Consider the following 26,156-nt stretch of genomic DNA (forward strand, 5'->3'; position numbering starts at 1 on the left):
TAGTTTTGAACTCACTCAAGTGATCCTCCCACCTCAGCCTCCCAAAGTGCTAGGATTCCAGGCATCAGCCATCATGCCCAGCCTCTAACTTATAGTTTAAAAACATAATTGTGGCTACTGTGTAGAAAGGAGGATTGGAGAGGGAAGTGTTGAAGCATGAAGACTGGATAGAGATTTACTACATAAATCCAGTTAAGGGCTGATGATGGTTTGGACAGTGTGGTAGTGGTGGGAGAGAGATGGGGAAAGAGAAAATGAGCCGTTTGGAAGGGGCACTATCAAAACTTAAACGTGGGGAATGAGAGAAAGAGAGATGTCTAATATATTGAAGCTGGGTTTCTGGCTTTAGGAACTGAGTTACTAAAAGGTGCCATTTACTGAGATGGGGGAAAAACAGGAAAGGACCAGGTATGGGAGGCAGAAAATCAAGAGTTCCAACTTGAACATCTTCAAGTAGAGGTGAAGACAGAATCCAGAAAGATGAATCTGGAAATCAGAAAGATGAGTAGGAAGAGAGGAGAGTGGCAGAGACTGGAAGCAGGGAGACCAGGGAGAAAACTGGTGCAGCAGCCAAAGTGCAGGAGAGTATGGAAGTATCAACCAGAGTGCAGACAGTGGGACTGGGGAGGAGTGAAAGGATGTGGCAACAGCCTGAATATAGTGGCTAAGATGGTGAAGTCAAAGACAACTGAGGTGGAATCTTCATGACTGCAAGGGTGTTTCCACCATTAGGAGGACCATGTCATGGTTTGGAGGCACCGCATCTAGGTGGTGATATCAAACAAGCAGTTGAAAATAACCCGGAACTGGGTATCTGCTTCTTACTGAATAATAATGAAAGTGGATAAACTTGCCAAAGAAGAGCAAAAGGCTATTTGTACAACCCTAAGAAGGCCTCTGCATTTACCAGGTTAAAGGTGATTCAATGATGTTCGAGAAACAAGAGAAAAGCCAGTATCTAGGCCAAGGGAAGAAAGAAATTTAAAGAGAGGCTCGTTAACAGAGTCACATGCTTTGGAAATGTTTGAAAAGGATGAAGGCCAAGAAGAGGCCACTGAATGTGGCAACTAAGAGGCCACTAGTGACTGGAGAAAGTGGGAGGTAAAAAAAGACAGTTGTCAAATGCTAAGGAATAAACCTATCAGTAGGGGAAAGACGTGAGTGTAGCTCACTTAAGACGTCTGGTGATGACAGGCTGGGCCCAGTGGCTCATGAGCATAATCCCAGCACTTTCGGAGGCGGAGGCGGAGGCGGAGGCAGGTGGATCACTTGAGGCCAGGAGTTTGAGACTAGCCTGGTCAACACAGTAAAACCCTGTCTTTACTAAAAATACAAAAATTAGCCAGCATGGTATGCGCCTGTAGTCCCAGCTACTCAGGAGGCTGATGTATGAGAATTGCTTGAACCTGGGAGGTGAAGGTTGCAGTGAGCCAGGATCACGCCACTGTACTCCAGAAGGAGGATGTGTGAGATCTGGGGTAGGGAAAGTCACATGGTGACTGACAAAGGTGCCATATGAAATGGAAAGGCACCTTGCTCCGTCACCATGTGAGTCCCACGCCTGGGAGAAGTGACAAGAGGAGAGGGCTGAGAGGGCTGGAGGAGGATGGCTATAGAACAAGACCCTTCTCAAAAAAAAAAAAAAAAGAAGTTTGGCGATGAGAGAGATGAGAGAGAGACTGTGTGTGACTACGTCTGTGAGGCACATGTTCCCAGGCTTTCAGGATCCCTCTCTCTGACCCTTATTCCTGATGCCCCACATTCCTGCTCACCGCCAGTTCCTGCCGTATGTGCTCTGTGGTTGCCTCCAGGGCCCGAGTGCCTTTGGTGGCCTCATCTTCCACGGCTTTTACTGTCTTAAGCAATGATGTCACATTGGTCACCATCACCTAGAGGTATAAGAAGAGAGAATAGGAATGATTTTAAGGAACAGAAGGAGTCCATTAATCCAGTGCCCCTCTTGATGTTGCTCTCATTCTCTCCAACCTTAGCAGAATTCTTTAGCTGCCACACAGCAGGGTCATCTCCAACTTTGCCAGCTGCAGCCTTCGTTGCACTGATGAGATCTCCCAGAGCCTTGGCTACATCTTTCACTGCATTGATCAGTACCACCTGTGTGGGAGAGCATTGGCTCTGGTCTATGAAAGGAAGAAGCAGGACAGGAAGTGGTTCCAGCCAGAATTAGGAGCATCAGGGTACTACCTGGGTCTCAGGGTCCTCAGCTCCCAGGCTGGCTGCACCCAGCTTGACCACATCAGCAAGGCGAGTGATGGTCGCCACAGAGGACTGGGCAGCTTGCGCCAACTTCTCCTGGCTTCCAGCTGCGTTTTGTACCAGGACCTTGGTGTCCTCCACCAGCACCTTCGCAGTCTTCAGGATGCCCTCCCTGAGGGAGGGCCCAGCTTAGTCAGCTCTCCTTAGATCTCCCTTACCTACTCCAGCCTGTCCAAGGTGCCTGGTCCAGGTCTTCCCCATTTGAGCAAATGCTAACCTACCCCTTCCAGTCCAGTGCCCCGACCTGTCTGCCTCCCTCAGGCCCAGCTCCTGCCTTACCGGTGGTCAGCAAAAGTTTCAGCACCCTCGCGATTAAGCGTGCCAGCAGTGGCGAACATGATGGTGGTGTCAAGATCAGCGATGATACCAGACACAGCACTGGCTGCTGTGATGCAGGCCTGGGTGCCACGATTCCCAGCCTGGAGCGCAGCCAGGACGTGGGAGACCTAGGGTAGGGAAAGTCACATGGTGACTATGGAAGGTGCCATGTGAAATGGAAAGGTTACCCACACCTGGAAGAAGCGACAAGAAGAGAGGGCTGGAGGAGGATGGCAAAGACATCACCTTCTCAGAGACTCTCCGGGCACACTCTATGAGCTCCTTCTTGGTGTAGGCATCACTGGGGTTGCACTGCAGGGCGCCTGCCTTGGTGACCAGAGCAGCACAGCCATGGCCCAGCTCTTGTACCCGGTGTTTGATATGGGAACCTATCTGTGAGCCAGTGGGGAAAGAGAGATGGATTTTACAAGGGGCACTCAGGGTACCTCCACTGTGCTTGGAAGAGTCACTAAGGATATAGAAAAAACATGCACTGTAGACTAAAGAAGCAGAGAAAGTTCCTAACAAGGACTTTTCCGGTTTCATATCCTTTAGGCAGGAGGTCACCTCCACACATGGAAAATAGTAGCAAGCAGGCACTAACTGGCGAGGATTGTCTTAAGCATAGTGGGGAGGAGGGAGGAGCGCTTTATGCTTGAGTGTTAGAATGAGAGAGCTGTGGATTACAGTGTGGCCTGTATGGGTTATGGAAGGTTTTGAGGATTGGATCTGCTAAGATCCAATTACTTGCTCTCTTGGAAAGCCAGAGGCTTAGGAAAGGAAGAGCTTCACGGGTTTGTGACAAGAAAGAATTAGAACACAGACTGGCAGCACGTCAGAGAAGCAGCCATAGGCCCAGACGAGGGTTGGCAGAAGCAAGAGAGGCAGGCCTGGAAAGGCTCCAGATTCTGTGCGATCTCCTTTGTCCCTGTGACTGAAGGCTTTAATCCTCTGTCCCTACCCAGAGCCTCACTAGTCTTCAGCAGGTTGGCCCTGAGGCTGTTCCCCTTTACATGAATGATCAGAGAGGGTGGGATGGGACAGCCCTAGACTCTGACACATCAGGAACAAAGGGCAGGGCAGAGCTGCCTCCATGTTTACCTCTTCATTTTCAGCAGCCACCGCTGCAGGCTTGGCCTGCGAGGCCAGACGGCCATAGTCACTGGTCAGCTGGTTAGCAAGAGGGCCCAGCTCCTCTGGGCTGGTGTTTGACTTGGTAACCTGGTGATAATAGAAGAAGTGAAGTTATATCCAAAGTCAGCTCTCCAAGGGCAGTCCTCTGGAACTCGCCCAAACTCACCATCTCCTGAACGGTCACTGCAATGGCCTTGGCTGTCCGCACCATAGTTGTTTGGTAATCCACAAAAGAACCTTCTGGTTCACCCATTGGTCCTTCATCTAGCTGAGAGGGAGGATAGAGAAGGGGAAAGACAGTCAGGGTCTCTGCCACTGTGCTTGGAGGCTCTGGCCCAGGGTGGCCTCAGTTTTCACAGGCACCCCAAGACTCTAACCTGGTTGATGGCCTGGGTGATGGAGTCCACCATGCCACCCACGACCCCAGCAGCACTGGCTGCCTCGTTGAGGGTTGTTGTCAGGTCCTCTACGGCCTCTGTCATCATCTGCACAGCCTCCTCCAGGGCTTCCTGGGTGTGAGCTGCTTGCTGTGGGGAGAGGAGAGGAGCTCTGTTGTTCCTGTTTCTGCAACCCCTTTCTAGTAACAGCTCCTCCCTCCAAACCCTCAATACCTTTGGGTTACCACCAGCCTCCTTGGCAGTGTATAGCAACTGCAGGGCAGACTCTGCCAATGTTTTAGTCTGGTCCAGGAGTGCCATCTGCTGCGGGTGGCTCAGGGTCTTGGAGGCAGCACCCACTGCAGCCAGGGTGAGCGGCTCAAAGTACTGGGCCATCTGGGACACCTGAGGCAATGGGATGGACTGGGTGTCAGGTCCCCTCTCTCTCACCCTATTCCCTGGGACTTCCCATGTGCCTCCACAAGTACCTTGTGTCCCAGCTGGGAGGCTTCAGCCCGGGCAGCACTGGCCAGTGGCTCAATGAGATGAGAGATCTCCTGTACTGCAGTGAGCATCTGAGTGTGCAAGGCCTAGGGAGGAAGTGGACATTAGCCCTGATCGTGATCTGCAATAGGACCCTCTGGCTACACAGAACTGCTCTCCCTTCCATACTGAATACCCTAACCCTCCTTGGCACATCCCAGGCCTTTGATGTCCCTAAGAAGCCACTCTGTGATCCCTCATCTTCCTCAAGTCTGACGTTTTTCTTCCTAGACACATCTTTCTATACAATCCTTTCCCCCCTCACCTCTTGAGAGATTCCCTCACGGGGAGCAAGCTGCTGGCTGACTGCAGCGAGGGAAGCCTGGTCTAGGTCCCGTAGACAGCTGTTCAGAGCTGCAATGGCCGTTTCACACTCCAGCTGCCCTGGTGCCTTGTCCCTGCAGACATATCATAGGCTCCAACACCAAGAACAACCCCTAGTGCAAGGCCAGCCTATCCTTCCCCTGTTTCCCCCAACACCACCCCATCTAATCGAACCTAAGTGCCCATCCTCCATTCTGCCACAATGTGTGCCCTCCAGCCACACTGGTTCTCCACTCCTCAATACCTCATGCTTGTAATTAGCTTCTTGATGGAGTCTGAGACAGTACGGGAGTGGCCGGCCAGCACTGACCAGCGCGGAGGGTCCCGGGGATTGACTGCAAGGGCCCGGGCTGTCTGGATGAGTCCCCCAGCGCTCTCCAACATTGTCTTTGCAGAGATCACAATGGGCTCCATGGCAGCTCGACCCTGGGAAAAGGGGAGGCAGGGAGGTAAGTCTCAGGACTCCCTGGAAGATGAGGTGATAAGCTGGCCCATCAGTTCCCCCATCACATCACCTTACCTCAGGGCTGATCTGGGCAGGAATGCTGGAGAACTCAGGGTTGGATGCAAAGGCACTCAGATTGTCCACAGCCTCCAGCAGAGGGGCTGTTGCTGCTCGGCATTGGGCACGGTTCTCCTCTGTAAAGGCCCCGTCCAGCGCCTAGAAGTGACAGAGAGGCTCTCAGGACTTGGGATGCAGGCATACGAGGTACAGGAAGCAAAGTGAACCAGCTCTCCTTCCTGGGACTTAAAGGATTTGGGGAGAGATGTAGGTGGTCAGTCTGGATAGAAAGAACTTGGGCTAAGGCAGAGGGAATATGGTAGAAGGCCTCAGAGAGTAACTGGGGGACTCGGGAGAGATCAGACAGTTCAGGGAGAGGCTGGAAATTCAAACACTGGGAACCTTGATGGTCTTGACAAGATTAGCTGTGCTGTTGGCCACCTCCTTGGCTGACTGTACAAACTGGCGCTTGGCAGTAGGATTGGCGGTACGGGCAGAAGCCAGGCGGCAGCTGTTACACAGTGCAGAGGTGTGTTTGGCCACAATGGTGGCTGCAGAGAGCACCTGAGGAGACACATGGAAGAGCCATGAAAAGGGCAAGAAGGAACTGTACATACCCAAGGAGGAGCCATTTTAGGGTCAGGGGATGGACAGCAATACCCTGGGGAGAAGTTGTGAATTTAGCAGTAACTGAAAAGTGATGAGACCCACGGGAGGAGAATACAGTTACCCAAAGAGAAGTTGTGTGTGGAAGGTCAGAGATGGGTCCCTGCCCTCTTTTGCACCTGCCTTACCTCCCTCTACCCCACAGAGTTGGTTCGCCCTTTCTCAGACTTGCCTGTGATCCCTGATCCCTTGACTTACCTGGGCCTGGGTACAGCCAGGCTCTCCCAAACTCTGACAGGCCATCTGAATTGCCTGGTTTGCACGGGCAAACTGTGTGGGCTCCACCAGCCCTTGCTGTCCAGCTTGGCTATTGGGGTCAGAGACGCCAACCAGATATGCAGCCTGGGAAGAGAAAAGGGGGTAGGGGTGAGGAATAAAGATAGCAGGTGGGAAATAAATAGTGATAGTAAGGACAAAAGAGAGCAGAGGGAAGTTTAGAGAACAGGGCTTATTTTCCAGTGTTCTCCATGAGTAGAGATATATTAGCAAACTATGGATACACTGTAAAAAAGAAAAAAATATTCTCCTGTTTTCATTAAGTATATTCAAGCATTTCAGAAGATTTAAAAAGTTAATAAAAAGGAAAACTACATAGCAAGGGTTTTTATCAAACCTCTATTTAGATATGTTTGTGTATGCTGGGTCTTAGAGTGAAAACTATGGCTTACTGTAAGCAGCAGTAAAAAGTTTGCGAGCCACATACAAGTACACACCTTCATGCACACAAGCAAAGCCTCTTTTAAAGACATGGTTAAAAACTGATGAAGGTTGTCAGGCTAATTCACATTTACAGCACCTCCAAGTGTCAGATTATTTGGAAAGAGAAGGAAGGGATGGATTAAAAAGCCATTTTTATGATGGAAAGAACATCTTAATGTTTGATTTATACTTCAATCAACAAGCAGTAGCTTTGCTTATTCCTCTTTATGCTTTTTCAGAAGTTTTTGTCGGGGAGGAACCAAACAGACAACAAAGAGGTTTAAAAAAATCAAACCACCTAGAGCAAGGTACCCATTCTAACAGGGCACCAGGGAGGTAGGGGAGATGGAGATGGATGGTAGGCTTTCAGGGAAAAGCAGTCTGAGGTGAACTCTCAAGCCAGTTTATTTTAAGGATTCACATATTAAAGCAAAATACTTTAGAGCTAATAGGTATTTTTATATTTGATAATGTAGAAAAAGGCAAAGTTAAGTGATGACTTAAGTAACTGGAAATTTCATCACTAGTACTATTTTAAGAAAGCAATAATTACATGAAAAAATGTTTTGTATAAGCTTATTAGTATATTTTGAGAAAGCCAGCTTGAAAAAGCCTCACGGTTAGAAAGTATAATAATAACCAAAGCACCAGTGTTCAGGAATTACAGCGATCAGAACTGTGGTGTTCAGTAACTGCTGACAAACATCTCCACTTCAAGAGGGGGACAACCCAGTTTCCACAGAGTTGGCTTTGCAAACATAAACTTCTTGATTTATCTACAGGTATGTCAGGCTGAGAGGAGACGGGGTAAAGAAAGCAGGAGCCATCCCAGGAACCCATCTCAGGAAAATAACCTGCGCAGCTGCCTCAGTGAAGCCACAGAGTGCCTTTGAGGCTGTGGAAATGGCCTCTCCAAACTCAGGCAGGTTTCCGTTCTTGGCATTTTGGGAGATGCCAGTCATGGCCTCACCCAGCACCTGAGGAACAGAGGACATCAGGGGAGTCAGAGCGTTCCTCAGAGCTGCAGGGCAGCATCTGGTTAGCTCCATCCTCCTGCCCTCTCCCCTCCAAGTTCCTGGCTGTGCTTACCTTTGAGTTCTCCATTACACTGTCCAGGCAACCAAAGTAGGACATGTCATTGACGGGCTGGACTGGGTTCTCCAGGAGTTCCCGGACCGTCTGTGTAGGGGGAGGGCAAAGTGAGATCCAAGACACCTTCCCTCAGACCCCAAACCGGAACACTTCCCTCAGCCTCAATGCCATTAGCCTGCCGTGTGCCTACCTCCAATTCCCGCAAGGCGTTATCACACTCCTTCTGGCCAGGTGCCTGCTGGGTGCACATAGTGATGAGCTGATTGATGCTGTCAGTCACTGCCCTGGGAGGGATAGAAAGATGAGTGAATAGGTCATCATTTCTGTGTCCTATATAATTATATATCTTTTTGCCTATAACCACTCCTAAGCCAGAAGTGCTCATTGACTGCCTGCTCCCCAGTCTCTCGCATACGTTCCAGGGCTGGGCTTCTTAGCTCCTACTTACCTGGCAGCTGTAGTCAGCTGACTTTTGAGGTTGGGGGCAGCAGGGTCCGTGGACAGGGCCTTGGCAGCCAGAAGAAGTTTGCTTGAAGACATGGAGATGCCCTTCAAGTTGGACACAACTTGGGCCTGGTCCTCCTGGCTCTGTTGAAGGTGACAAGGTCAATGCATTGTCCCATCCTTTCTTATCTGTCTCTAAAAGGGATCTTCTTTCCCAGACACTCAAGTACTGCTAGAGACTGGGGAGGGAAGGGAGCCAGGAGCAAGACAGGACTGGTCACCCAGCTGCCTCCTATCTAACCCTCAGTGGGGACCATGCAACCAGACCCTCTCCCGCTTCATACCGGAGCCTGGCCTGCCATCTCCACACCAGCTTCCAGGAAGGTACTAAAGTCCTGTCCAAATCGGCCTGAGGCTCGAGCCAGGTCCTGAGGGGTTCCCCGAGAGGCCTGCACCAGTTCTGTGGCTGCCTGATTCAGCCCAGCAGCAGCTTCATTCAACCGGCTTTGAGCTTCTTGAAATGTCCCAGTGCTAGGAGGAAGCTGCAGGGTGAGAGAGGAAGTCAGAAAAAAGAATGGGGAATGACATAGGAGAAGTTTGTTAAAGGAGGTCTGAGAAAGTGGACACATAACCTGGGAGTAATGAGGGGACCAATCTGGGAAGTCAGGGTCGAAGGACAACTGAGAGCAAGGAAGGAGAGGCTTGGCATTATTTGACACCTATGATTCCCCATCCCCTACTGTCCTCCTACCGAGTCACTCAGGAGTCGCTTGCTGGCATCGCCAACTGCTCTCAGGGCATTATCCACATCACGCTGGCCAGGGAGGCAGCTGACACAGCGGTTCAGAGCCTGGGTCACTGCTTTAGCCACCTGTGGTGAGAAAGGAGACAGGGTTGCCCAAGTGTAAAGAATTTGAGAGATCGCCTCCATTCATGTGACATGGGAGATGACCAGCTTTACTACCTGTGGAAGTGAAAAAAGAAAGGGGGCATTGTAGGTGAACAGGCTGAGGTTATGGTATCAAGTTACAGTAATTAAACTTCCCCAAACTTGGTGTTCATCTTGGCCCATGACTGAACCCAACTGAGATATTTCTATAAGACCGAGAGAACACAAGGGTGGAATCCAGAGAGGGGCTCTCGAGAGCAGACCCAAGAAGACATCGCTCCGTCAGTGTGGTCGAGGCTCAGAAGCTCTGGCCTCAATCAGAGCTCAGAAGCTCCTTATGAAGGAACCTGGGGGAGAGGGAGGGAGTGGCCCTTTACCAATACCTGACCTGGGCAAGCCGCTGCTGGCTCTCAGGGTCCCCTGGGTGACCAGCTGCCTTTTTCGCCTCTTCAATGAGGCTGCTGGCCTTGTCCAGCACATCGCTGGCTGTGTCAAGCACAATGGCCTGTACTGTGGGATCTGATGTCAGTGCTGCGACTCCTCTAGCGGCCTGGGCCAGTGACCGCAGCCCACCTGCCACATCTCGAGCTGCAATACCTGGGGAGATGAGGAGAAAGGAGGGAAGGAAAGTTGCCTTCATTACCAGGCCCTGATTCCAGTAGTTTCCTCTGTCAGTCCCATCCCTTATCCAGCTCCTATCTCCCTACCTCTCCCACAGTGTGCTCCATGCCTGGCTCTCTGCCTACATACCTGCATAATTCTCATTGCCCTGGGCGACCTCTCCCAGTAGCTTGGCGATGGCGGAGCTCACAGCTTTGGTGCTGTTGCCCAGGTCCTGGGCACACTTCTCCATCTAATGATGAAGGGATAAAGAATTGGGCTTGAGGAGGTGAGGAGAAGGAACTTGAGGAAGTACTTGGGGAGAGGTGGCAGTTTAAATAAAGGTTTTGGGCCAGGTGCAGTGGCTATCACCTATAATTCCAACTGAGATTGGGATTGAGGAGGCTGAGGCAGGTGGATCACCTGAGGCCAGGAGTTCAAGACCAGCCTGGGCAACATGGCGAAACTCCATCACTTCTAAATATTAGCCAGGTGTGGTGGTGCGTGCCTATAACCCCAGATACTCAGAAAGTTGAGGCAGGAGAACGGCTTAAACCCAGGAGGCAGAGGTTGCAGTGAGCTATCGTGCCACTGCACTCCAGCCTGGGCAACAGAGCAGGACTCCATCTCAAAATGAAGAAAGAAAGAAAAGAAAGAAAAAGAAAAGAAAAAAGGAAGGAAGGTAGGAAAAGGAAGGGAGGAAAGGAAGGAAAGGAAGGGAGGGAAGAGATGGAGGGAGGAAGGAAGTAAGGGAGGAAGGAAGGGAGGACAAAAAGTGAGAAAAAAGAGAAAAAAGAAAGAAAGGAAAGAAAGAAAGAACAAGAAAGAAAGAGGAAGCAAGGAAGGAAGTATGAGAGGGAGGGACGGAAGAAGGGTTTTGAGTAGCTCTAGGGCACAGAGTTCGGGAAGGAAGACTAAGATTTGAGTAAGAATGAGGTCTTAAGCATACTTACTGTCTCCCCTGGTAAGGGTTTAAGTTTGCCATCTCGAGCTGCTGCCTTCACTTCCTGCAGGTCTTTCTCTAGATTCTGTACCACACTCAGTGCAGAATCCATTTCCAAAGGTCCACATGCTTCCTGAGCCTATGATAAGAAAGGGGTTTTGGATGTAGAAGGTCCTGCCTGCTGTGTCTCACCAATGCCTCTGATTACCCAATTACCCCCATCTCGAGTTATTCTGCACAGATTTCCTCTCATCACAGGACTCCACCCTCATTTTCCAAAGCCAGTGGCAGCTTCCATACCTTCTGGGCAGCTGTCCGGAGTTCAGCCAGTGCAGTGCCCAGGTTCTTGGCACACTGACTCAGCTGCATGGCTGAAGCCTGGTCCTGAATCGTTGGCACTGAGGCCTTTGCAGCTGCCACCATCTTCCCACCTGGCTGTTGGGGAATAGGCAGGCAGATGAAGTGTGTCATCCTCCCTCCGGGCTTGGGTACAAGGACTGATGATGGTCAGGATGTAGGGAACATTGGGATTTGGTATTGGGAAAGAAGTTGTTGGCAGAGATTTCAACTGTGGGAGATGGAGGAGTCTTAGAAAGGTGGGAGGGTCAGGTCAGAGAAGTGGGGAGAGGGTGCCTTGCCTGCAGGAAACTCTGGCTGGCAGCAATAAGGGCAAGCTGAGCACTGGGGCTGTCAGGCTGGGCTTGGCTTCCTCGGACACCCTGCACCAGCAGCGGGATCTGCTCTGCCACTGCCTGTAGGTGAAAATGTCATGAGAGATGCACAAGTCTCCCTCTTCCCACTCCCACTTTCACATGCTTCCTAGAGTCTTACCTTGCAGCTCTGTACCAGCAGGGGCTGGGGGCCGGCAGAGGCCTTGGGGGTAGAGGCTGCGTGCTGGGCTGCAGCAATGGTCTGTGTAGCTGAGGCTGCAGCCTGCTTGGCTGCGTGCTGTGAAGACACAGTAGTCAGACCAAGTCCGTGGATTCCCATGCCCAGTCCCTGGCCTACCTTTCCCAGGCTATGCCCCAATTAAATATTAATGGATTCTCTGCACCTCCCTTCCAGTACATTCCTCCCACAGTACCACACTCTCTTTTGCTCCTGGTGAATCTCTCAGCCTCACCTCTAGGCGCTGCACCAGCTTTTTCTTGATGGCATTCTGCGCGGCTGCATTGGTGGCCATGCGCAGCCCCTCAGCTGCCTCCCGCAGCCGCTGCTGCTGCTCCTCACTGTCAGGGTGGGCAGCTGCTCCCTGTGGAAGAGGTGGCAAGACAGTCATCACCCAGCTCCCCTGTGGATCCTAAAGAAGCTCTTCTCTCACTCCTCTAGACTCAGTTTAAAATTCACATATTTTCTTTCTTAAAAAAATTTTTATTTTTTATTTATTTATTTTTTTTGGAAATTCACATCTTTTCTTGAAGTCATCTCTAATTAGCCCCACTGAAAGGCAATCACCTTAGAGAGGAGCTGCCTCATGAAGGTCAATGGGAAGCTTCAGGGGGCTAGGATTCCCACTGGATGCTCAAATCTTTTCTTAAGGTGGGATTATTTTGTCTTCCTTTCCTTGGGGACTACCACACATGAGTGAGGTGAGTAGAGCTCTCTGGGAAAAGGAGGACTCAGTTTAGAGCAGGCATCTCAGAAATACCAAAGCAGGGAACCTGCTTACTCCTGCCAACTGAAAAGCCATAGAGCCCAGGAATCGTTTGGGCTTCCTTCTGATGGTTCTCTGCTTCCTGGTGTCTCACTGTCCTACTGCCTTGTCTTTCTCTGTACTGCTGGCAGCAGAGGCCCCAGAGACTGAATTCCTATGTGTATTCACAGGGAAGACCAGAAAGAAGAGGAATCTCAGGCAGGGTAGCAGCAAAGAAGGTAAAAATAGGAATCACATCATCAATTGCATTCTTTGTCCAATTTTGTAAATAAAAAAAAAAAAATAGAAATCACAGACCTTGGACTTAAAAGGATACGGTGGACCACGACAGAGGAATGAGAGAGACTTATTAAAGGACACCAAATTACAGCTAGATAGGAATAAGTTCTAGCATTCTACACCACTGTAGGATGACTCTAGTTAAGAATGTTACATATTTCCGAATAGCTACAAGGATACTGAATGTTCCCAACACAAAGAAATGATAAATATTTGGATAAATGATGAATATATTAATTACTTTAATCTGATTACTACATATGTATTGAAACATCACTATATACCTTATGAATACGTAAAATTATATCAATTAAAAAAATAACTTTAGGCCTGGCACGGTGGCTCATGCCACCCAGCACTTTGGGAGGCTGAGGTGAGAGGATCACTTGAGTCCAAGCGTTTGAGACCAGCCTGGGCAACATAGTGAGAACTGCCCCCCAAAAAAATAAAAATTAAAAAATTAACATGGTGAAACCCCGTCTCTACTAAAAATACAAAAAATTAGCTGGGCACGGTGGCATGTGCCTGTAATCCCAGCTACTCAGGAGGCTGAGGCAGGAGAATTGCCTGAACCCAGGAGGCAGAGGTTGCGATGAGCCGAGATTGCGCCATTGCACTCCAGCCTGGGTAACAAAAGCGAAAACTCCATCTCACAAAAAAAAAAAAAAAAAAAAATGAAAGTACGAAAGAGTATTCTGGGAGTCACACTGGCTGGAAGCCTGAGCCATGGCTCACCTGTAGCCTTGGGGCTCATTTGTTTCCTGAGTGCTCCTCCATTTGTCCTCTTGCATGTTCTGCTTTTCCTGGGTCTCCCCCATCAGATGAGGGTGACCATCTGGACCTCTCTACTTCCCTCCAGGGCCCAGTCTGGCGGTATGCACAGAAGTCTTTGTACCTTGGCAGCCTCTACCATCTTGGCTGTGGCATCAGCTAGGATCTTGGCAGCGCTTAAGAGCTTGCGGGAGTTCTCCAGGTCACTCTCCCCCTCAGCATCGGCCTTGATGGCATTGACCAGGTCAGATGTGGCTTGGGCCAGGATGCGGGCCTGTCGCACCATCTCCCCTGAAAGCATAGGACACAGTCAGGCGAGGAAGCCAGAGAGAGACACTGAGAAGGTGTCAGCGTTGGGCACAAAGGTGGGGAAAAGTGGTGTAGACAAGGCAGATGGGGGCTTTAGGGACAGAAAAAGAGATTGGCAAAAGCTCTTGCGTGATTTCTTTGGAGATATTTTTTTTCTGAGTTTAGGATTTTGGAGAAGAACAGATTCTCCAGTGGGTTCTTATGGGAGGAGGACAGTCTCCAATGGGTATTTTCAGCAAGTAGCCTTGAGAAGATGAGACACTCTCTGTGAAAACTTTTGGGGTCAGGGCTATAGTGGGAAAGCCTATACCACTTTCATGCCACTTTCCATATATATTTTGTGCATACTTTGGTATATTCTTTAAATGCTCCAGGGAAGGTAGAGGACTTATTATTCCTTTTACAGAAGGGGAAGCAGAGGGTTCAGAGCTTAAATGACAAGGCTCTGGTTCTATGGCTGGCAAGACCACACTGTGCTGATTTCCTTGGGGTGAAGTGGTTGGGTCTGCAAGGGGGTGATGTCCAGAGGGCTTAGGGAACCTTGGTGGGGTTTTTTTGTTTTTCTGGGGATGAGTGTCTTACCAGCATCACCCATGGAGCTAAAGATGTTCTCAGTGACTGTAAGGATGGTGTCAGTGGCCTGGTCATAACGGCCAGCAGGCCCAGCCCCTGTGGCATGGGCCTTCACATGCTGTAGCAGCTCATTCAGGGCCTGGGTGACAGCTGTGGCTGCTGCTCCTACCCCTCGCAACAGCTGCCCATCCTCTGTAGCTGCCTGGGAGGCAGACACACAGCCCTCCACGGCTTTGGCTACCAGTCGTCCAGCCTCCACCAGTTGCTCTTGGCAGACAGGTGAGCTGATTGTAGGTGCTACCACCTGTGGGTAAAGCGAATGTCAGAGATGTAGGCAAGGAAAGGAGGTAGAGTGTGCTGCTCCTAACAGTAACTGGGATGGGCGAGGAGGCCTCCAGAGCCAAAGAAATATAATGAGAGGCTCACCCCTCAGCACAGACTAGAGCAACCTTTGGGGCTCACCTTAGTACAGGCCACTAGTTGGGAAGTGGACAGGGCACACTGTGTTGCTGCAGCGATAACCTGGGTCTGGAGCCCCGAGTCCTCTGTCCGCTGGGCCACACTCTTGGCCTTGAGGACCAGGGCAGCTGCAGCACTTGCCACAGCTTTGGCGAGCTGCATTAGCACGTCCTGTGAGAAAACAGCAGTTAGCATGACCTGAGATTGGGCTTGGGATTCAGACACTTTTCAGAGGCATAAGCTGCTTCATTATTCCCATTGATCCAATCAGAGGAGAGTGTACGCAGAAGCAACCAGAACCTATTCTGAGCCACTGCCCTGAGCACCCAGCAGGACAGACCCCCACCCACCATGGAAGAAACCCACACCGAGAGAAATACAGCCTACACCAAATGGAGACACACACGAGGCGAATACACTCGATGATGATGGGGAGAGGAAGGGGTAGTGCTGTTACAGTGGGATGAGGAAAGGAGGTTTTCTCCTGGGATCCCTTCACCCCCAACTTCTTTACACCACTTCTTGATCTTCAATCAGAAGTGGTCATCCTGGAGTCTTGGGAAAAAGTCCCTGTACTGTCCTACGTGATCCCATTTCCCAAAGCCTGCCTTTGCCAGGCCTCCTCATCTCCCACTAAGTGCTGGTCCCCCAAGAGGCTGAGGGAGAGGTACACAAACGAGTGTATGCGGCTCAGAGAGGACAAAGCTGGGAAGGCCCAGGCCAGAGGCCATTACCGTAGGGGAATCGGGGGGAGATCGAACCCCAGCCCCTCTGGGTGCACATATCTGCATGGGAAATCCAGGGTGAAGAGTCAGCTGAGGAAATTGGCATGGAGTGGGAATGGGGAGAGCTAGAGGAACATTATCCTCAGGGTGGCATGGTCTATGGCATTGTGGGGTGTCCTCAAGTTGGAGCAAGGGCTATGTATGGGGAAGAGAGGGAAACGTGACAAGGGCTAAAGAATACTATCAATGAGGGCCAAGAGTAAACTAGCAGGTTAAATTTGGATTCAGGGGTTCTGAATTCTAACCCCTAAAAGACAGATCAGAAGTTGCCAGTATCATCCCCTGGAAACAGAGGTTCAGATTGGTTTTCAGGGGTCAATTCCTGGAAGCCAGCACTAGGAACTGGATTCAGGAACAGAAGTACTTCCTAGAAGCTGGGGTTCTGGGGAGTTGGGTAAGTCACCAACCTGGAAGTGGGGGTCAGTATCACTTTCCCCAATTTGTTGCAACAGCTCCCCACTGGCCTGGCCCACGTTCCCAGCTGCTTGCAGCAGGTTCTGACGGGGCTGTGGAGAGTGAACACCAGTCAGAAGCTGCCCAATCCCTGCCCATATGCCTGTGGGTCTCACAGGCCCACGGGACCCATGCTTCCATCCTGTGGCTTGGACTGCCCCTTCTCCTTGGGCTTGAACCCTGTCTCCACCCTAACCCAACCCTGTAGCCCCTGACCTCAGCACTGGCTGGTTGGGCACTGCGTAGCAGTTCTGACACTGCCCCTGCAAGGCCTTTTGCTGCCTGCAACAAGGGCCGGCCACTGCTGCCTTCGTCCTCTAGCAGGGCGGCCAGCAACTTCACCCCACGGGACATCTCCGTCAGGTTGGAGGAGATTGTGGTGACGGCACAGCCCACTGCGGTATAGTCTGTCTCAGCAGGGTCCCCTAAGGGAAAAGGAAGAAGAGGAACATGAGAGACAGGGCAGGCCAGATGATGGGCTGGGGAAGGAGCACTGTCACACCCAGTTAGTCACACACACATCCACAGAGAGACGTACACACACAGTCCCTTCTATAATGAGTCAAGGCACAGTCACACATGAAGCCAGTCACATGCATGCCTGTGCACGCTAGCACCCCCTTACCCCATCACACACTTGGAAGCTAGCATCCAGCCTACCTGCTGTCAGGTTCACCACAGATGCAGTACCAGCTGTGATGGCATCTACCTGGGAGTGGATCTCATGCTTTGATTCATCCATCTTATTCTTACGCCAGGCTTTAGAGGCCTGAAAGAGAGAGGAAAAGACCTCAAGGTCTGCCCTGGTTTGATTCACCTCATCCCTGTCCCTTGGGGTCCCAGCTTCAGTACCACCGGACTCTCCTCCATCCCATACTCACAGCATCCTGGCCAAGAGGAGGCAGGGTGTCAAAGTCATCCAGGGTGGCCTGGGCAGCCTGCACAGCCTGCATGCTGGAGTTAATGGTTCCAGTGAGTGCCTGCTGGGCCGAAGTCTAAGACAAGTGGGGAGAAACAGGGACTGGAATAGATGTTTGGAGAAAAGAGAAAGTAAAAAGAGAACCAGGGGCTAGGGAGAGAAATACAAATAGGGACCCAGGAAAAGACTGCCTAACTCATGGCTCGGCCTAGTTGAGGCTGAGAGAAGCGCCCTGGCACCGTGGTGGAAGTGGGACACTTACCAGAGGAGGCATGTGTCCTCGGTGCATCTGGCCACTGGTAATCTGCTGCTGGGCAGGGGGCATGCTGCCCATCTGGAAATTCTCAGGACCAGAGGCTCCAGAGCGCATGATGGCAGGCAGGGCCACAGAACCATGCTCCACTTTCCCCACCCGGTTGTACTGCTGCTGCAGGACTGTTGACCTATAGAGGGAGGAACTATTGAGCTCACAGAGGACTCCTCAGCTCTACCCCTCCCACTGAGTTACACTATCTTTGCAGGTATGTGAGGTCTCACTACAGCCTGCAACTAGTTAAAGAACCATTCTAAGGACTCACTACCCCACAAGAGTCCTTAGAGTCAGACCTTGCCTTCTCTACCCCTGGGGAATGGGATCAACTCAACTCCCTTCGTACTTTTTGGGGGACACTGAGTCCTCCAGCATAGTAGACTCCTCGTCTCCTTCCAGCCCAAAGTGATCCTTGCTTTTTTTCTGCAGGAAGAAAAAAGGAACAAGAGTTAAGATAGTTAAAAAAGAGGGAAGTGGAGAAAAGGCAACCTCTTCTTTCCGCAACCAGTGATTTTGCAGAAGCTGAGTGTCCATTTCTTTTTTGTTATTTGTTTGAGACGGAGTCTCACTGTCAGCCAGGCTGGAGTTCAGTGGTGCGATTTTGGCTCACTGAAACCTCTGCCTCCCAGGTTCAAGCAACCTCAGTGCCCATTTCTAAAGGAGAGGGCAAGGGGAGATAAGGAGAAGGCCAGGGCAGGCAGTGCTCACCTTCTTCAGGATGATATCGATGTAGCCAGCAATGAGCTGTGCAATCTGCTCCCCTTCAGTTGTCTGTACTGAGTAGTAGCCATCTTGGTAATCCCCAAAATCCTAGAGTGACAAGGTGGGGGACTCAGCAGGAAAGCTCGAATCTATCCAGAATGGAAATGGCTAGGATAGGAGGCCCAAGGTTGAGCTGATGAGATGCCTTCCTGTGCCAACTTGGAGGATGCCCGCCTTTCTTCAACTTCCTGTTTATTTTCCTCCTTGGAGGGAAATTTTTTACTTCTGAGGAGTGGCCTCTACACTACACAGTTTAAAATACATATCATTTAGGAAGTCTCTTACTTTTACTCTCATGATAAAATTGGGACGATGTAATATTTAGCATTAAATGGCCATACTTTAAGGTTGGCCCTAGTATCCAAAAGGGAAAAAACAGCACATTTCCTGTAATTTATGTCACTGGGGTACTTCATCAGTTCATATCAGTTTTCAATTCATAACCCTGTAATATAAAGTCAAAAATTTACTGTATATAGCTGCTGCTGAAAGAGGGTGGTTATCACATTTTCCCTTTCACCACCCCTGCAAGAATTCCTGTGATCTCAGCTTGCTGATAAGAATTTTGTTCTGCTGATTTAAAAAAATAAGTTCATCACCTGTTTCATTTAAGCTTCACACTCCCCAGAGGAAGGTTCTCCATCTACTCTAACATCTTTTTTTTTTCTCAAGTAATACTCAGTATACTTACCCCAAGAGAAGGGAAAGACCTCTGCAGCTGCCCCTTTTCTGAAACTCCCAAAGCACTTTCTTGTTGAAGTCCCCAGACTCACCAGGGTGAAGCTTTTAGGAGAGGCAGCCCAGCGTTTGATGTTGGTGAGGTTCCATTCCTGAATCACTTCCTTAGTCTTCTCATCCACTCGCATCACACATTCCTTAGTGATGCCAAGAAGCCTGGGCACTAGCTTGTTCTTCCCTTTCATTTTTTCCTGTGAGGTAGAGGTTGGGGTTTTAGAGGTCAAATGAGAGGTGAATGAAACCATAGGGATGTTGAGGTGGTCTGGAGGGTTAATGGACAAGGGAAAATGCAGGGTAGGGAGGGAAGGGCTAATGACAGGCAGGTTTTCTTTTTTTTTTTTCCCTAAAGTTTTATTTTTCTTTTTGAGATAGAGTATCTCTGTCACCAGGCTGGAGTGCAGTGGCCCAATCTCCGCTCATTGCAACCTCCGCCTCCCGGGTTCAAGCGATTCTCCTGCCTCAGCCTCCCAAGTAGCTGGGACTACAGGCGTGCACCACCACATCCAGCTAATTTTTGTATTTTTAGTAGAGACAGGGTTTCCCCATGTTGGCCAGGATGGTCTCCATCTCTTGACGTCGTGATCCACCCACCTTGGCCTCCCAAAGTGTTGGGATTACAGGCGTGAGCCACTGCGTCCGGCAACAGGCAGGTTTTCACAAGGTCAGAGCAAGGAAGAGAATGGGACTCTTAGGGAATGGTAGGAAATGTGACTAAAGGAAAGGTCAGAGACTTTCAGAGACAGAAAAGGGAGAGTGGGAAATAAGGAGGGCAGTGGAAAGGGTCCATAACCCACCTTCACCAGGAAGAAGGAGACACCGTAAGTCTTGAGAGAACGAGCTAGTTTCACGTAGCGGACCTTGGCCTCAATCTCACTCATCTGCCCACAATTCTTGTGTGCCTGAGCATAAAATGGGGAAGAATTTAGCAAAGAGTTTAATATCACAGCTACGGAACTAAGGCTGGATGCTAACTATAATGAGAGAGAATTATGGGGACACTGGAGAGGTTCAAGAGTGCAAGATATGAGAATGAGGGTAACAGGATCGGGGCTGAAAAGAGCTATGCAGAAGTGATGAGTCAAGGGATACAGTCAAGGAACTTGCAGACATTCTGGAGATATGAACAGAGAGTTTGGAAGTAGAAGCCTTTTGGGCTGAGTATTCAGAGTGGGGATAACACCTTACACGTGGATTTCACAGTATTTTCTTTCACAGTAATTTCAGATTTGCTACCTCATTTGATCCTATCAGTCCTACACAGGGCAAGCAATGTTATCCCAAATTAGAGGTAAATAAAAGAATACAACAATACTGAACTGAATTGCACAGCAAAAGCAGGGATGGAGCTGAGACTAAAAGCCCAAGTTGTCTGCTTTCTTGGCAGAGGTTAAGTTGGGATAACAGCCTGGTGGGTGAAAGCAGGGTTAGGGAAGATGGGGAGCAGGCGGGGGGCCATTTAGTCAGTAAGATTAAGCAGCAAAGCTCCGCGGTCATCCCAAATACTTTCCCCTACCCACATTCACCTGGAAGATCTTACGCTCTCCCTTCTGCTTCACATACTCCTTGGGCAGGAAGTCCTTCAGGCTACACCAGAAAAGGGAGGGTCAGCATGTGGTAGACAGCATCAGGGGACATGTGGGCCATGAACTGTTAGCCTAGGGGTATGATGAAATACCTAGGACAGTGTTATCTTTGGGGAGAAGGAAGACTCTGAGGGAATAGTCTAGATTATCTTCTGAAATAGAAGTGACTTATTATAAACTTTTTTTTTTTTCTGAGAGGGAGTCTCACTCTGTCAACCAGGCTAGAGTCCAACGGTACAATCCTGGCTCACTGCAACCTCCGCCTCCCAGTTCAAGCAATTCACCTGCCTCAGCCTCCAGAGTAGTTGGGATTACAGGTAACTGCCACCACACCCGGCTAATTTTATTTTTAGTAAAGACAGGGTTTCACCATGTTAGCCAGGCTGTTCTCGAACTCCTGACCTCGTGATCTGCCCACCTCAGCCTCCCAAAGTGCTGGGATTACAGGTGTAAGCCACTGTGCATGACAGAACTTTTTGTTTTGTTTTGAGACACGAATTTTGTTCTTGTTGCCCAGGCTGAAGTGCAATGGCGCAATCTTGGCTCACTGCAACCTCTGCCTCCTGGGTTCAAGCGATTCTCCCGTCTCAGCCTCCTGAGTAGCTGGGAATACAGAAATGCACCACCATACCCATCTAATTTTGTATTTTTAGTAGAGATGGAGTTTCACCATGTTGGTCAAGCTGGTCTCAAATTCCCAACCTCAGCTGATCTGCCTGCCTCGGCCTCCCAAAGTGCTGGAATTACAGGCATGAGCAACCACACCTGGCCAGTATGAACTCTTAATAGATCTGTGTTTCTCCTTGTAGGGAAAGGGACTGAGGAAAATTAAGTTGGAGGCTCAGTCCCTGAGGGAAAGTGGGTCTAGGGCACCATTTCAGGGAACCAAGAAGAGGAAGAGCTTTCTAGAAGGATAATCATGCACTTAGGATGCTGAGAAAGCCACAGCAAACTCTGCATTCCAAGAAACACCAGCAGAAGAGGCTTGTGAAACTTTCTTTTTTTTTTTTTGGCTTGTGAGACTTTTAACCCATGTTCCCGAAGGGGAAAATTTTACCCTGTTTCCCTCTGGCTACTATAGCGAAATTCTTCAGAGAATCTCAAAAAAAGGTTACATGCTTGCTTCAGAGGTGGGGGTAGGGACAGAGATGCTAACCTACATTCATATTCCAGTGGCAGAGAAGAAACAGTGGATAATGGCAACTAAAAGGGTAGCTACGTCAGTCAAACCCTGGTACCCCAGAAGAAAAGATGGTGGGGGCAGGCTTGGAATGGAGACAGGCCCACTGGGGTCACAATGGCAGGGAGTCCTGGGCCCTGACGGTACAGGATGTGGGTCACTCACTCGAGGAAGCCAGCCTTGTGCTTCTGCTCATTGTGGGGCCCGAACTGGATCTGGCATTGGAATCCAGCAAACTCACAGGCCTTGTCAAAGGAGACAGGGTGGGAGCCATTCAGGATGTCATCTCGTGCCTGGAAAGCACAGGGCAAGGAGGCAAATGTTGTGTGTGGGTGCAGAGACACCCCTACTGTGCTTCCAGTCCCTCCCTCTTCCTGCCCAACCTGAGCCAAGTCCTCTCCATACCTGCACATACAGGAGGTTCAGCTGCACAGGATCCCGGGAATCCACATTCTGGTCTGAGTAAAAGAACTTCCTCCGCAGCAGCAGTGTCTCATGCTCCTCTACTCCCTGCTCTCTCAGTGTCCGGCCATGGTCCAGCCAGTTCACTGGGACATAGAGAGTCCCTTCAGTGCCAAACCCCATGGTTCCTATGCTGTCTGGTCTCTGTTTCTCCATTTCCTACCTCCCCTCACTTATACGTAAGTTCCATGAGTGTAGGACTTTGTTTTCTTACTGATGTATCCCCAGGGTGTAAAATAGTGCCTGGCATAAGCAGATGCTGAAGCCCCTTCCCACCCTGCCCATTTCCAAAGCCCTCTTTTTTTCTGGTTCTGCTTACACTCGTCATCTGTGTGCAATTTCTGCTTTAGTTTCTCCATTTTCTTTTCATCTCGCAGCAATGTCTTGTCCTTTCTTAAGGTCCCTGTCACCTCCTCCTTTTTCTCTTCCATCAGTTCTCGAACCAATGAATATTCATCATGGTTGGTGATGCCTGGGGAAGGAGATGGCTTGTTAGCTTCCCAGGCATCCATGCCTTTTGAGAGAGTTGAGGCTTTCTGGCCCAGGCCTTCATCTGTACTGGGGCCCCTTACCAATTCGGGCACAGATGGTCATGAGCATGTCGGTGACAGTCTTAGAGTCATCCACCATGATCGTCTTCACAGTTCCATCCAGCATACGGATCTTCAGGGGTCTCTGTTTCTTCCTGTACTCCATAGTGTCCTGTTAGGGCAGGAAAAAGAGACAGGGGCCTACTCTGAGCTATGGGTATTATTTCCTCTTGACACAGTCTGAAGGAAGAGAGTGGAGCACTGAAAGAAAGACTACAGTGGTTCATTCAAAAGCAGGGAATTATGATTCTCTGTAATAGAGAGAAAGTATGGGATGGGCTAAGAGACAACAGATGTGGGTACTGAAAACAGGATGTGGAACAGGAGGAAGCTGATGGAAGGAGATTGCTGGTCCTTGATGAAGGGATACTTACCCCATTTCGGAGCATGTAGTAGTCCAAAGCTTTCCCAGCTTCCAGCCATATACCCTTTTTGGGGTCATCATCTGACAGAAAGAGCCCAAAGTCGCTGGCTAAAAGACAGGATGGATCACCTTAGGATTATGAAGACCCCAATGTGACTGAACAGCTGTACCATTGCCCCTGACTATTTTTCTCATGACCTTGGGCCTAAAGGGGAAGGAGGGAACGAACCATGGAGTACAGACCTGAGGGGTGAGTAGCCTTTGGGGACAAAGCGGTCAACTCTCAAGGCCAAGAGCCTGGAATAAGAAGGGACTGAGGACTCCCACTCCAGCCACCTGGGGAGTCAGACTCACGAGGGCCAGCCGGGGCCTCAGGGATCCGCTCACGAATGATGCGGCAGGCGTCGTACACCATGGTAGATGGTTCAAACTGCATCGTCTTCACCACATTCCCAATGCTGATCTTTAGCGAAAGTGCAACCATGGTGACAGCTTCTTTTCTCCAGCCTGGCTATACCTGGGCATTAGAATACATCAGGGCATTAGAATACACTCTTCTAGTGGGAGAAGAGCCTCCTAGATAGTAGAGTCCCAGGGAAGAGTGTTTTTGAAAGGAACTCACCAAAGCAGACAGTAATAAGGCTGTTTTCATCATATTTAATAATTTTAAAGAGTGAAATGGGCCAGGCGTGGTGGCTCATGCCTGTAATCCCAGCACTTTGGGAGGCCGAGGTGGGCAGATCACAAGGTCAAAAGATTGAGACCATTCTGGCCGACATGGTAAAACCCCATCTCTGCTAAAAATACAAAAATTAGCTGGGCATGGTGGCACATGCCTGTCTGTGGTCCCGGCTACTCAGGAGGCTGAGGTGGAAGAATCACTTGAACCTGGGAGGCGGAGGTTGCAGTGAGCCGAGATTGGGCCACTGCACTCCAGCCTGGCGACAGAGCAAGACTCCGTATCAAAAAAAAAAAAAAGAGTGAAAAATTATTGACATCAAAAGAACGAGTCCTGACCATCTAAGACATCTGAATGAAACGAGAGGCTGGTCTGCAAGGTATAAGAGCAGGTCTGCAGTGCAGTGCTACCTGAGGATATTGCCCTGCCTCACCACCGAAATTTCTACCTCCCTACTTTCATCCAAGTGTCTCTCTTGCCTCTTTTCCCTGATTACCTTTCTTAGCCCTACTCCTGCCTTGTTTTCACTTTTGCCTGGTTCAGTATTTTTCTCTCTTTGCTGCCTGCTATGTCCTGCTGGCTCTTTCCTGTCTGGGATTTTCAGAGTTCTCTTCTCATGTGACCTTCCTTCTCATGGCTTTAGCTGCCTTCTCTGCAAAATGAAGATGTTATAATTCCCTAGGGCTCTTGAACCCGACAAACAAACTCTAGCTAGCGTGGCAGGGAGACCAAATACTAGTTGTTCAAGCCATCCAAGGGTCTGCTTTTGCTCCAGTTTTTCTCTAACCTGAGATGCTGGGGGGAGTCTCAAGGAGCCTAACCCTGTACTGGGCTTCCCAGGCAATCAAGCTAGAATCATGATTCTCTCTCTCTCTCTCTTTTTTTTTTTTGAGGAGTCTTGCTGTGTCGCCACACTGGAATACAGTGGCGCCATCTTGGCTCACTGTAACCTCCGCCTCCTGGGTTCAAGCAATTTCCCTGCCTCAGCCTCCCAAGTAGCTGGGACTACAGGCACATGCCACCACACCCGGCTAATTATTTATATTTTAGTAGAGATGGAGTTTCACCATGTTGGCCAGGATGGTCTCGATCACCTGACCTTGTGATCCACCTGCCTTGGCCTCCCAAAGTGCTGGGATTATAGGCGTGAGCCACCTCGCCTAGCCAAATTATGATTCTCTAACTCAAAGGGATGTATCTCAGAAGTTATCTGGTCAACTCTTGAATTTTGGAGAAGGGGAAACAGACTCTGGGAGGACAGGAAACATTTTCAAGGCAGGCCAGAGAAAGAACCCGGTCCCTGTAACTCACTCCTTGCGTCTTCCAAGTCACCAAGTTAATACTCAGTCCTGCGACTCCTCCTGTGCTTTCTTCTCTTCAGCAGGTCTGTCTCAAATTCTGCTCTGTCTCATCTGCTTGCCCTGACAGTATTTTCAGTACAGCTCAGAAAACTAGTTCTACCCCACCTTCATCCACTCCACCCTCCTGGCACTCCCTCTCAGCGGGCTAGAGGGGCCACTGGAGGTCGCAGGTGGCACACGGGCTGTAAGAGGACAAGTCTGCCCGGCAGCTGATGTTGTGCCCCAGCTTGGTACAGGGATCAGGTGCCTCTTAACTAAGAATGAGCAAATTCAAGCTGCCCATTCCCCTCCTGGCAAACTACAAGCCTCAAGTAGGGAAAAGCAGGATGAGAAGGGAAGGCTGGGAAGCAGAGATGGGGGTGTTAGGATACAGAAGTCATTTGAAAGCCAGGGAAGTTAAGAATGGGTAGAGGGTAAAGAGGTTAGGAGAGATAGGATGAGGAGAACTGAAAATCTATGTAGAAACAAGAGACAGGAGGTAGGCGTGAAAAAGGTATAGATCAGGGGTCTAGCACTGAGTGGCAGATAGACTATTTCTGACCTCATAAGCAGCCCAGAGTCTCAAGAGAAGAACCACAGCTCTCTGTCTTTACTCCCAAATAAGAAAAGACTCTCCCAGTCTCCCCAGTTTCAGCTCTCTGCCCCCTCCCCACTCCTGGGGCACTTTGCCCAACTTTATTACTATCCGCTTTGGTGTCCTAGATGCACAGACCTGTTACGGAGTCGTTAACCATGAAAGAATGAGGGCTGGGCTGAAGATCTGAGAAGCTGGAGGAGTCCGACAAGCTGAGGAGGAGGACTGAAAGAACCCTTCACTCTAAGCTGAAATTGCATGTCTCCCCCAATTTCCTCCGGACATTTAGACACCCCTTCTTCCTCAAGCACAGAAGCCTCTGGTGAGACCCTGATAAGGGAGCTGAGTCATGCCTACCCTTACTCCCTGGCTGGTCCACAGTGGACATTCACATAGCTACAAGAGGGTGAGTGGAGGCAAAGAACTGTTCAGTGAATTTGTGGGTGGTGGTAGTGGCAAAGAACAAGGCCACTGGAAGTATGAGTAGAAGCTAGCTGGTTCCTGCTCTGGCCTGAGAACTTTGCTCCCCTTTCAGTCACGTTTTAT

General features: G+C 49.9%; 1 protein-coding gene across 6 annotated transcripts in view; it reads right to left on the bottom strand.

Moving 5' to 3' along the window:
* The window catches only part of TLN1 (talin 1), a 35,103-nt gene that overhangs the window by 4,792 nt on the left and 4,155 nt on the right, over positions 1-26,156 (bottom strand). For 2 of the 6 annotated variants that reach the window (XM_035251490.3, XM_078371515.1), the window contains 48 exons: positions 23,351-23,513; positions 23,007-23,104; positions 22,615-22,744; positions 22,362-22,514; positions 21,986-22,128; positions 21,746-21,873; positions 20,341-20,401; positions 19,612-19,716; positions 18,853-19,008; positions 18,026-18,127; positions 17,664-17,740; positions 17,270-17,450; positions 16,970-17,083; positions 16,749-16,857; positions 16,305-16,513; positions 16,043-16,141; positions 15,585-15,635; positions 14,854-15,021; positions 14,401-14,695; positions 13,634-13,800; positions 11,929-12,057; positions 11,637-11,753; positions 11,444-11,557; positions 11,106-11,240; positions 10,816-10,944; positions 10,013-10,115; positions 9,651-9,859; positions 9,125-9,244; positions 8,718-8,915; positions 8,378-8,517; positions 8,120-8,213; positions 7,927-8,016; positions 7,692-7,814; positions 6,337-6,480; positions 5,875-6,036; positions 5,491-5,631; positions 5,215-5,396; positions 4,912-5,044; positions 4,592-4,693; positions 4,338-4,508; positions 4,104-4,253; positions 3,893-3,994; positions 3,694-3,813; positions 2,839-2,985; positions 2,554-2,720; positions 2,203-2,386; positions 1,987-2,112; positions 1,773-1,889 (listed from right to left, as the gene is read on the bottom strand). In XM_035251490.3, coding sequence (XP_035107381.2) covers positions 1,773-1,889; positions 1,987-2,112; positions 2,203-2,386; positions 2,554-2,720; positions 2,839-2,985; positions 3,694-3,813; positions 3,893-3,994; positions 4,104-4,253; positions 4,338-4,508; positions 4,592-4,693; positions 4,912-5,044; positions 5,215-5,396; positions 5,491-5,631; positions 5,875-6,036; positions 6,337-6,480; positions 7,692-7,814; positions 7,927-8,016; positions 8,120-8,213; positions 8,378-8,517; positions 8,718-8,915; positions 9,125-9,244; positions 9,651-9,859; positions 10,013-10,115; positions 10,816-10,944; positions 11,106-11,240; positions 11,444-11,557; positions 11,637-11,753; positions 11,929-12,057; positions 13,634-13,800; positions 14,401-14,695; positions 14,854-15,021; positions 15,585-15,635; positions 16,043-16,141; positions 16,305-16,513; positions 16,749-16,857; positions 16,970-17,083; positions 17,270-17,450; positions 17,664-17,740; positions 18,026-18,127; positions 18,853-19,008; positions 19,612-19,716; positions 20,341-20,401; positions 21,746-21,873; positions 21,986-22,128; positions 22,362-22,514; positions 22,615-22,744; positions 23,007-23,104; positions 23,351-23,480 — 6,525 coding nt within the window. In that variant the 5' untranslated portion in view covers positions 23,481-23,513. The remainder of the gene's footprint in view (positions 1-1,772; positions 1,890-1,986; positions 2,113-2,202; positions 2,387-2,553; positions 2,721-2,838; positions 2,986-3,693; positions 3,814-3,892; positions 3,995-4,103; positions 4,254-4,337; positions 4,509-4,591; positions 4,694-4,911; positions 5,045-5,214; positions 5,397-5,490; positions 5,632-5,874; positions 6,037-6,336; positions 6,481-7,691; positions 7,815-7,926; positions 8,017-8,119; positions 8,214-8,377; positions 8,518-8,717; positions 8,916-9,124; positions 9,245-9,650; positions 9,860-10,012; positions 10,116-10,815; positions 10,945-11,105; positions 11,241-11,443; positions 11,558-11,636; positions 11,754-11,928; positions 12,058-13,633; positions 13,801-14,400; positions 14,696-14,853; positions 15,022-15,584; positions 15,636-16,042; positions 16,142-16,304; positions 16,514-16,748; positions 16,858-16,969; positions 17,084-17,269; positions 17,451-17,663; positions 17,741-18,025; positions 18,128-18,852; positions 19,009-19,611; positions 19,717-20,340; positions 20,402-21,745; positions 21,874-21,985; positions 22,129-22,361; positions 22,515-22,614; positions 22,745-23,006; positions 23,105-23,350; positions 23,514-26,156) is intronic. The other 4 variants (XM_003732007.6, XM_035251503.3, XM_078371518.1 and 1 more) reach the window with 3 other exon arrangements.

The sequence above is a fragment of the Callithrix jacchus genome, chromosome 1, assembly GCF_049354715.1.
Source record: "Callithrix jacchus isolate 240 chromosome 1, calJac240_pri, whole genome shotgun sequence".
Taxonomy (NCBI): Eukaryota; Metazoa; Chordata; class Mammalia; order Primates; family Cebidae; genus Callithrix; species Callithrix jacchus.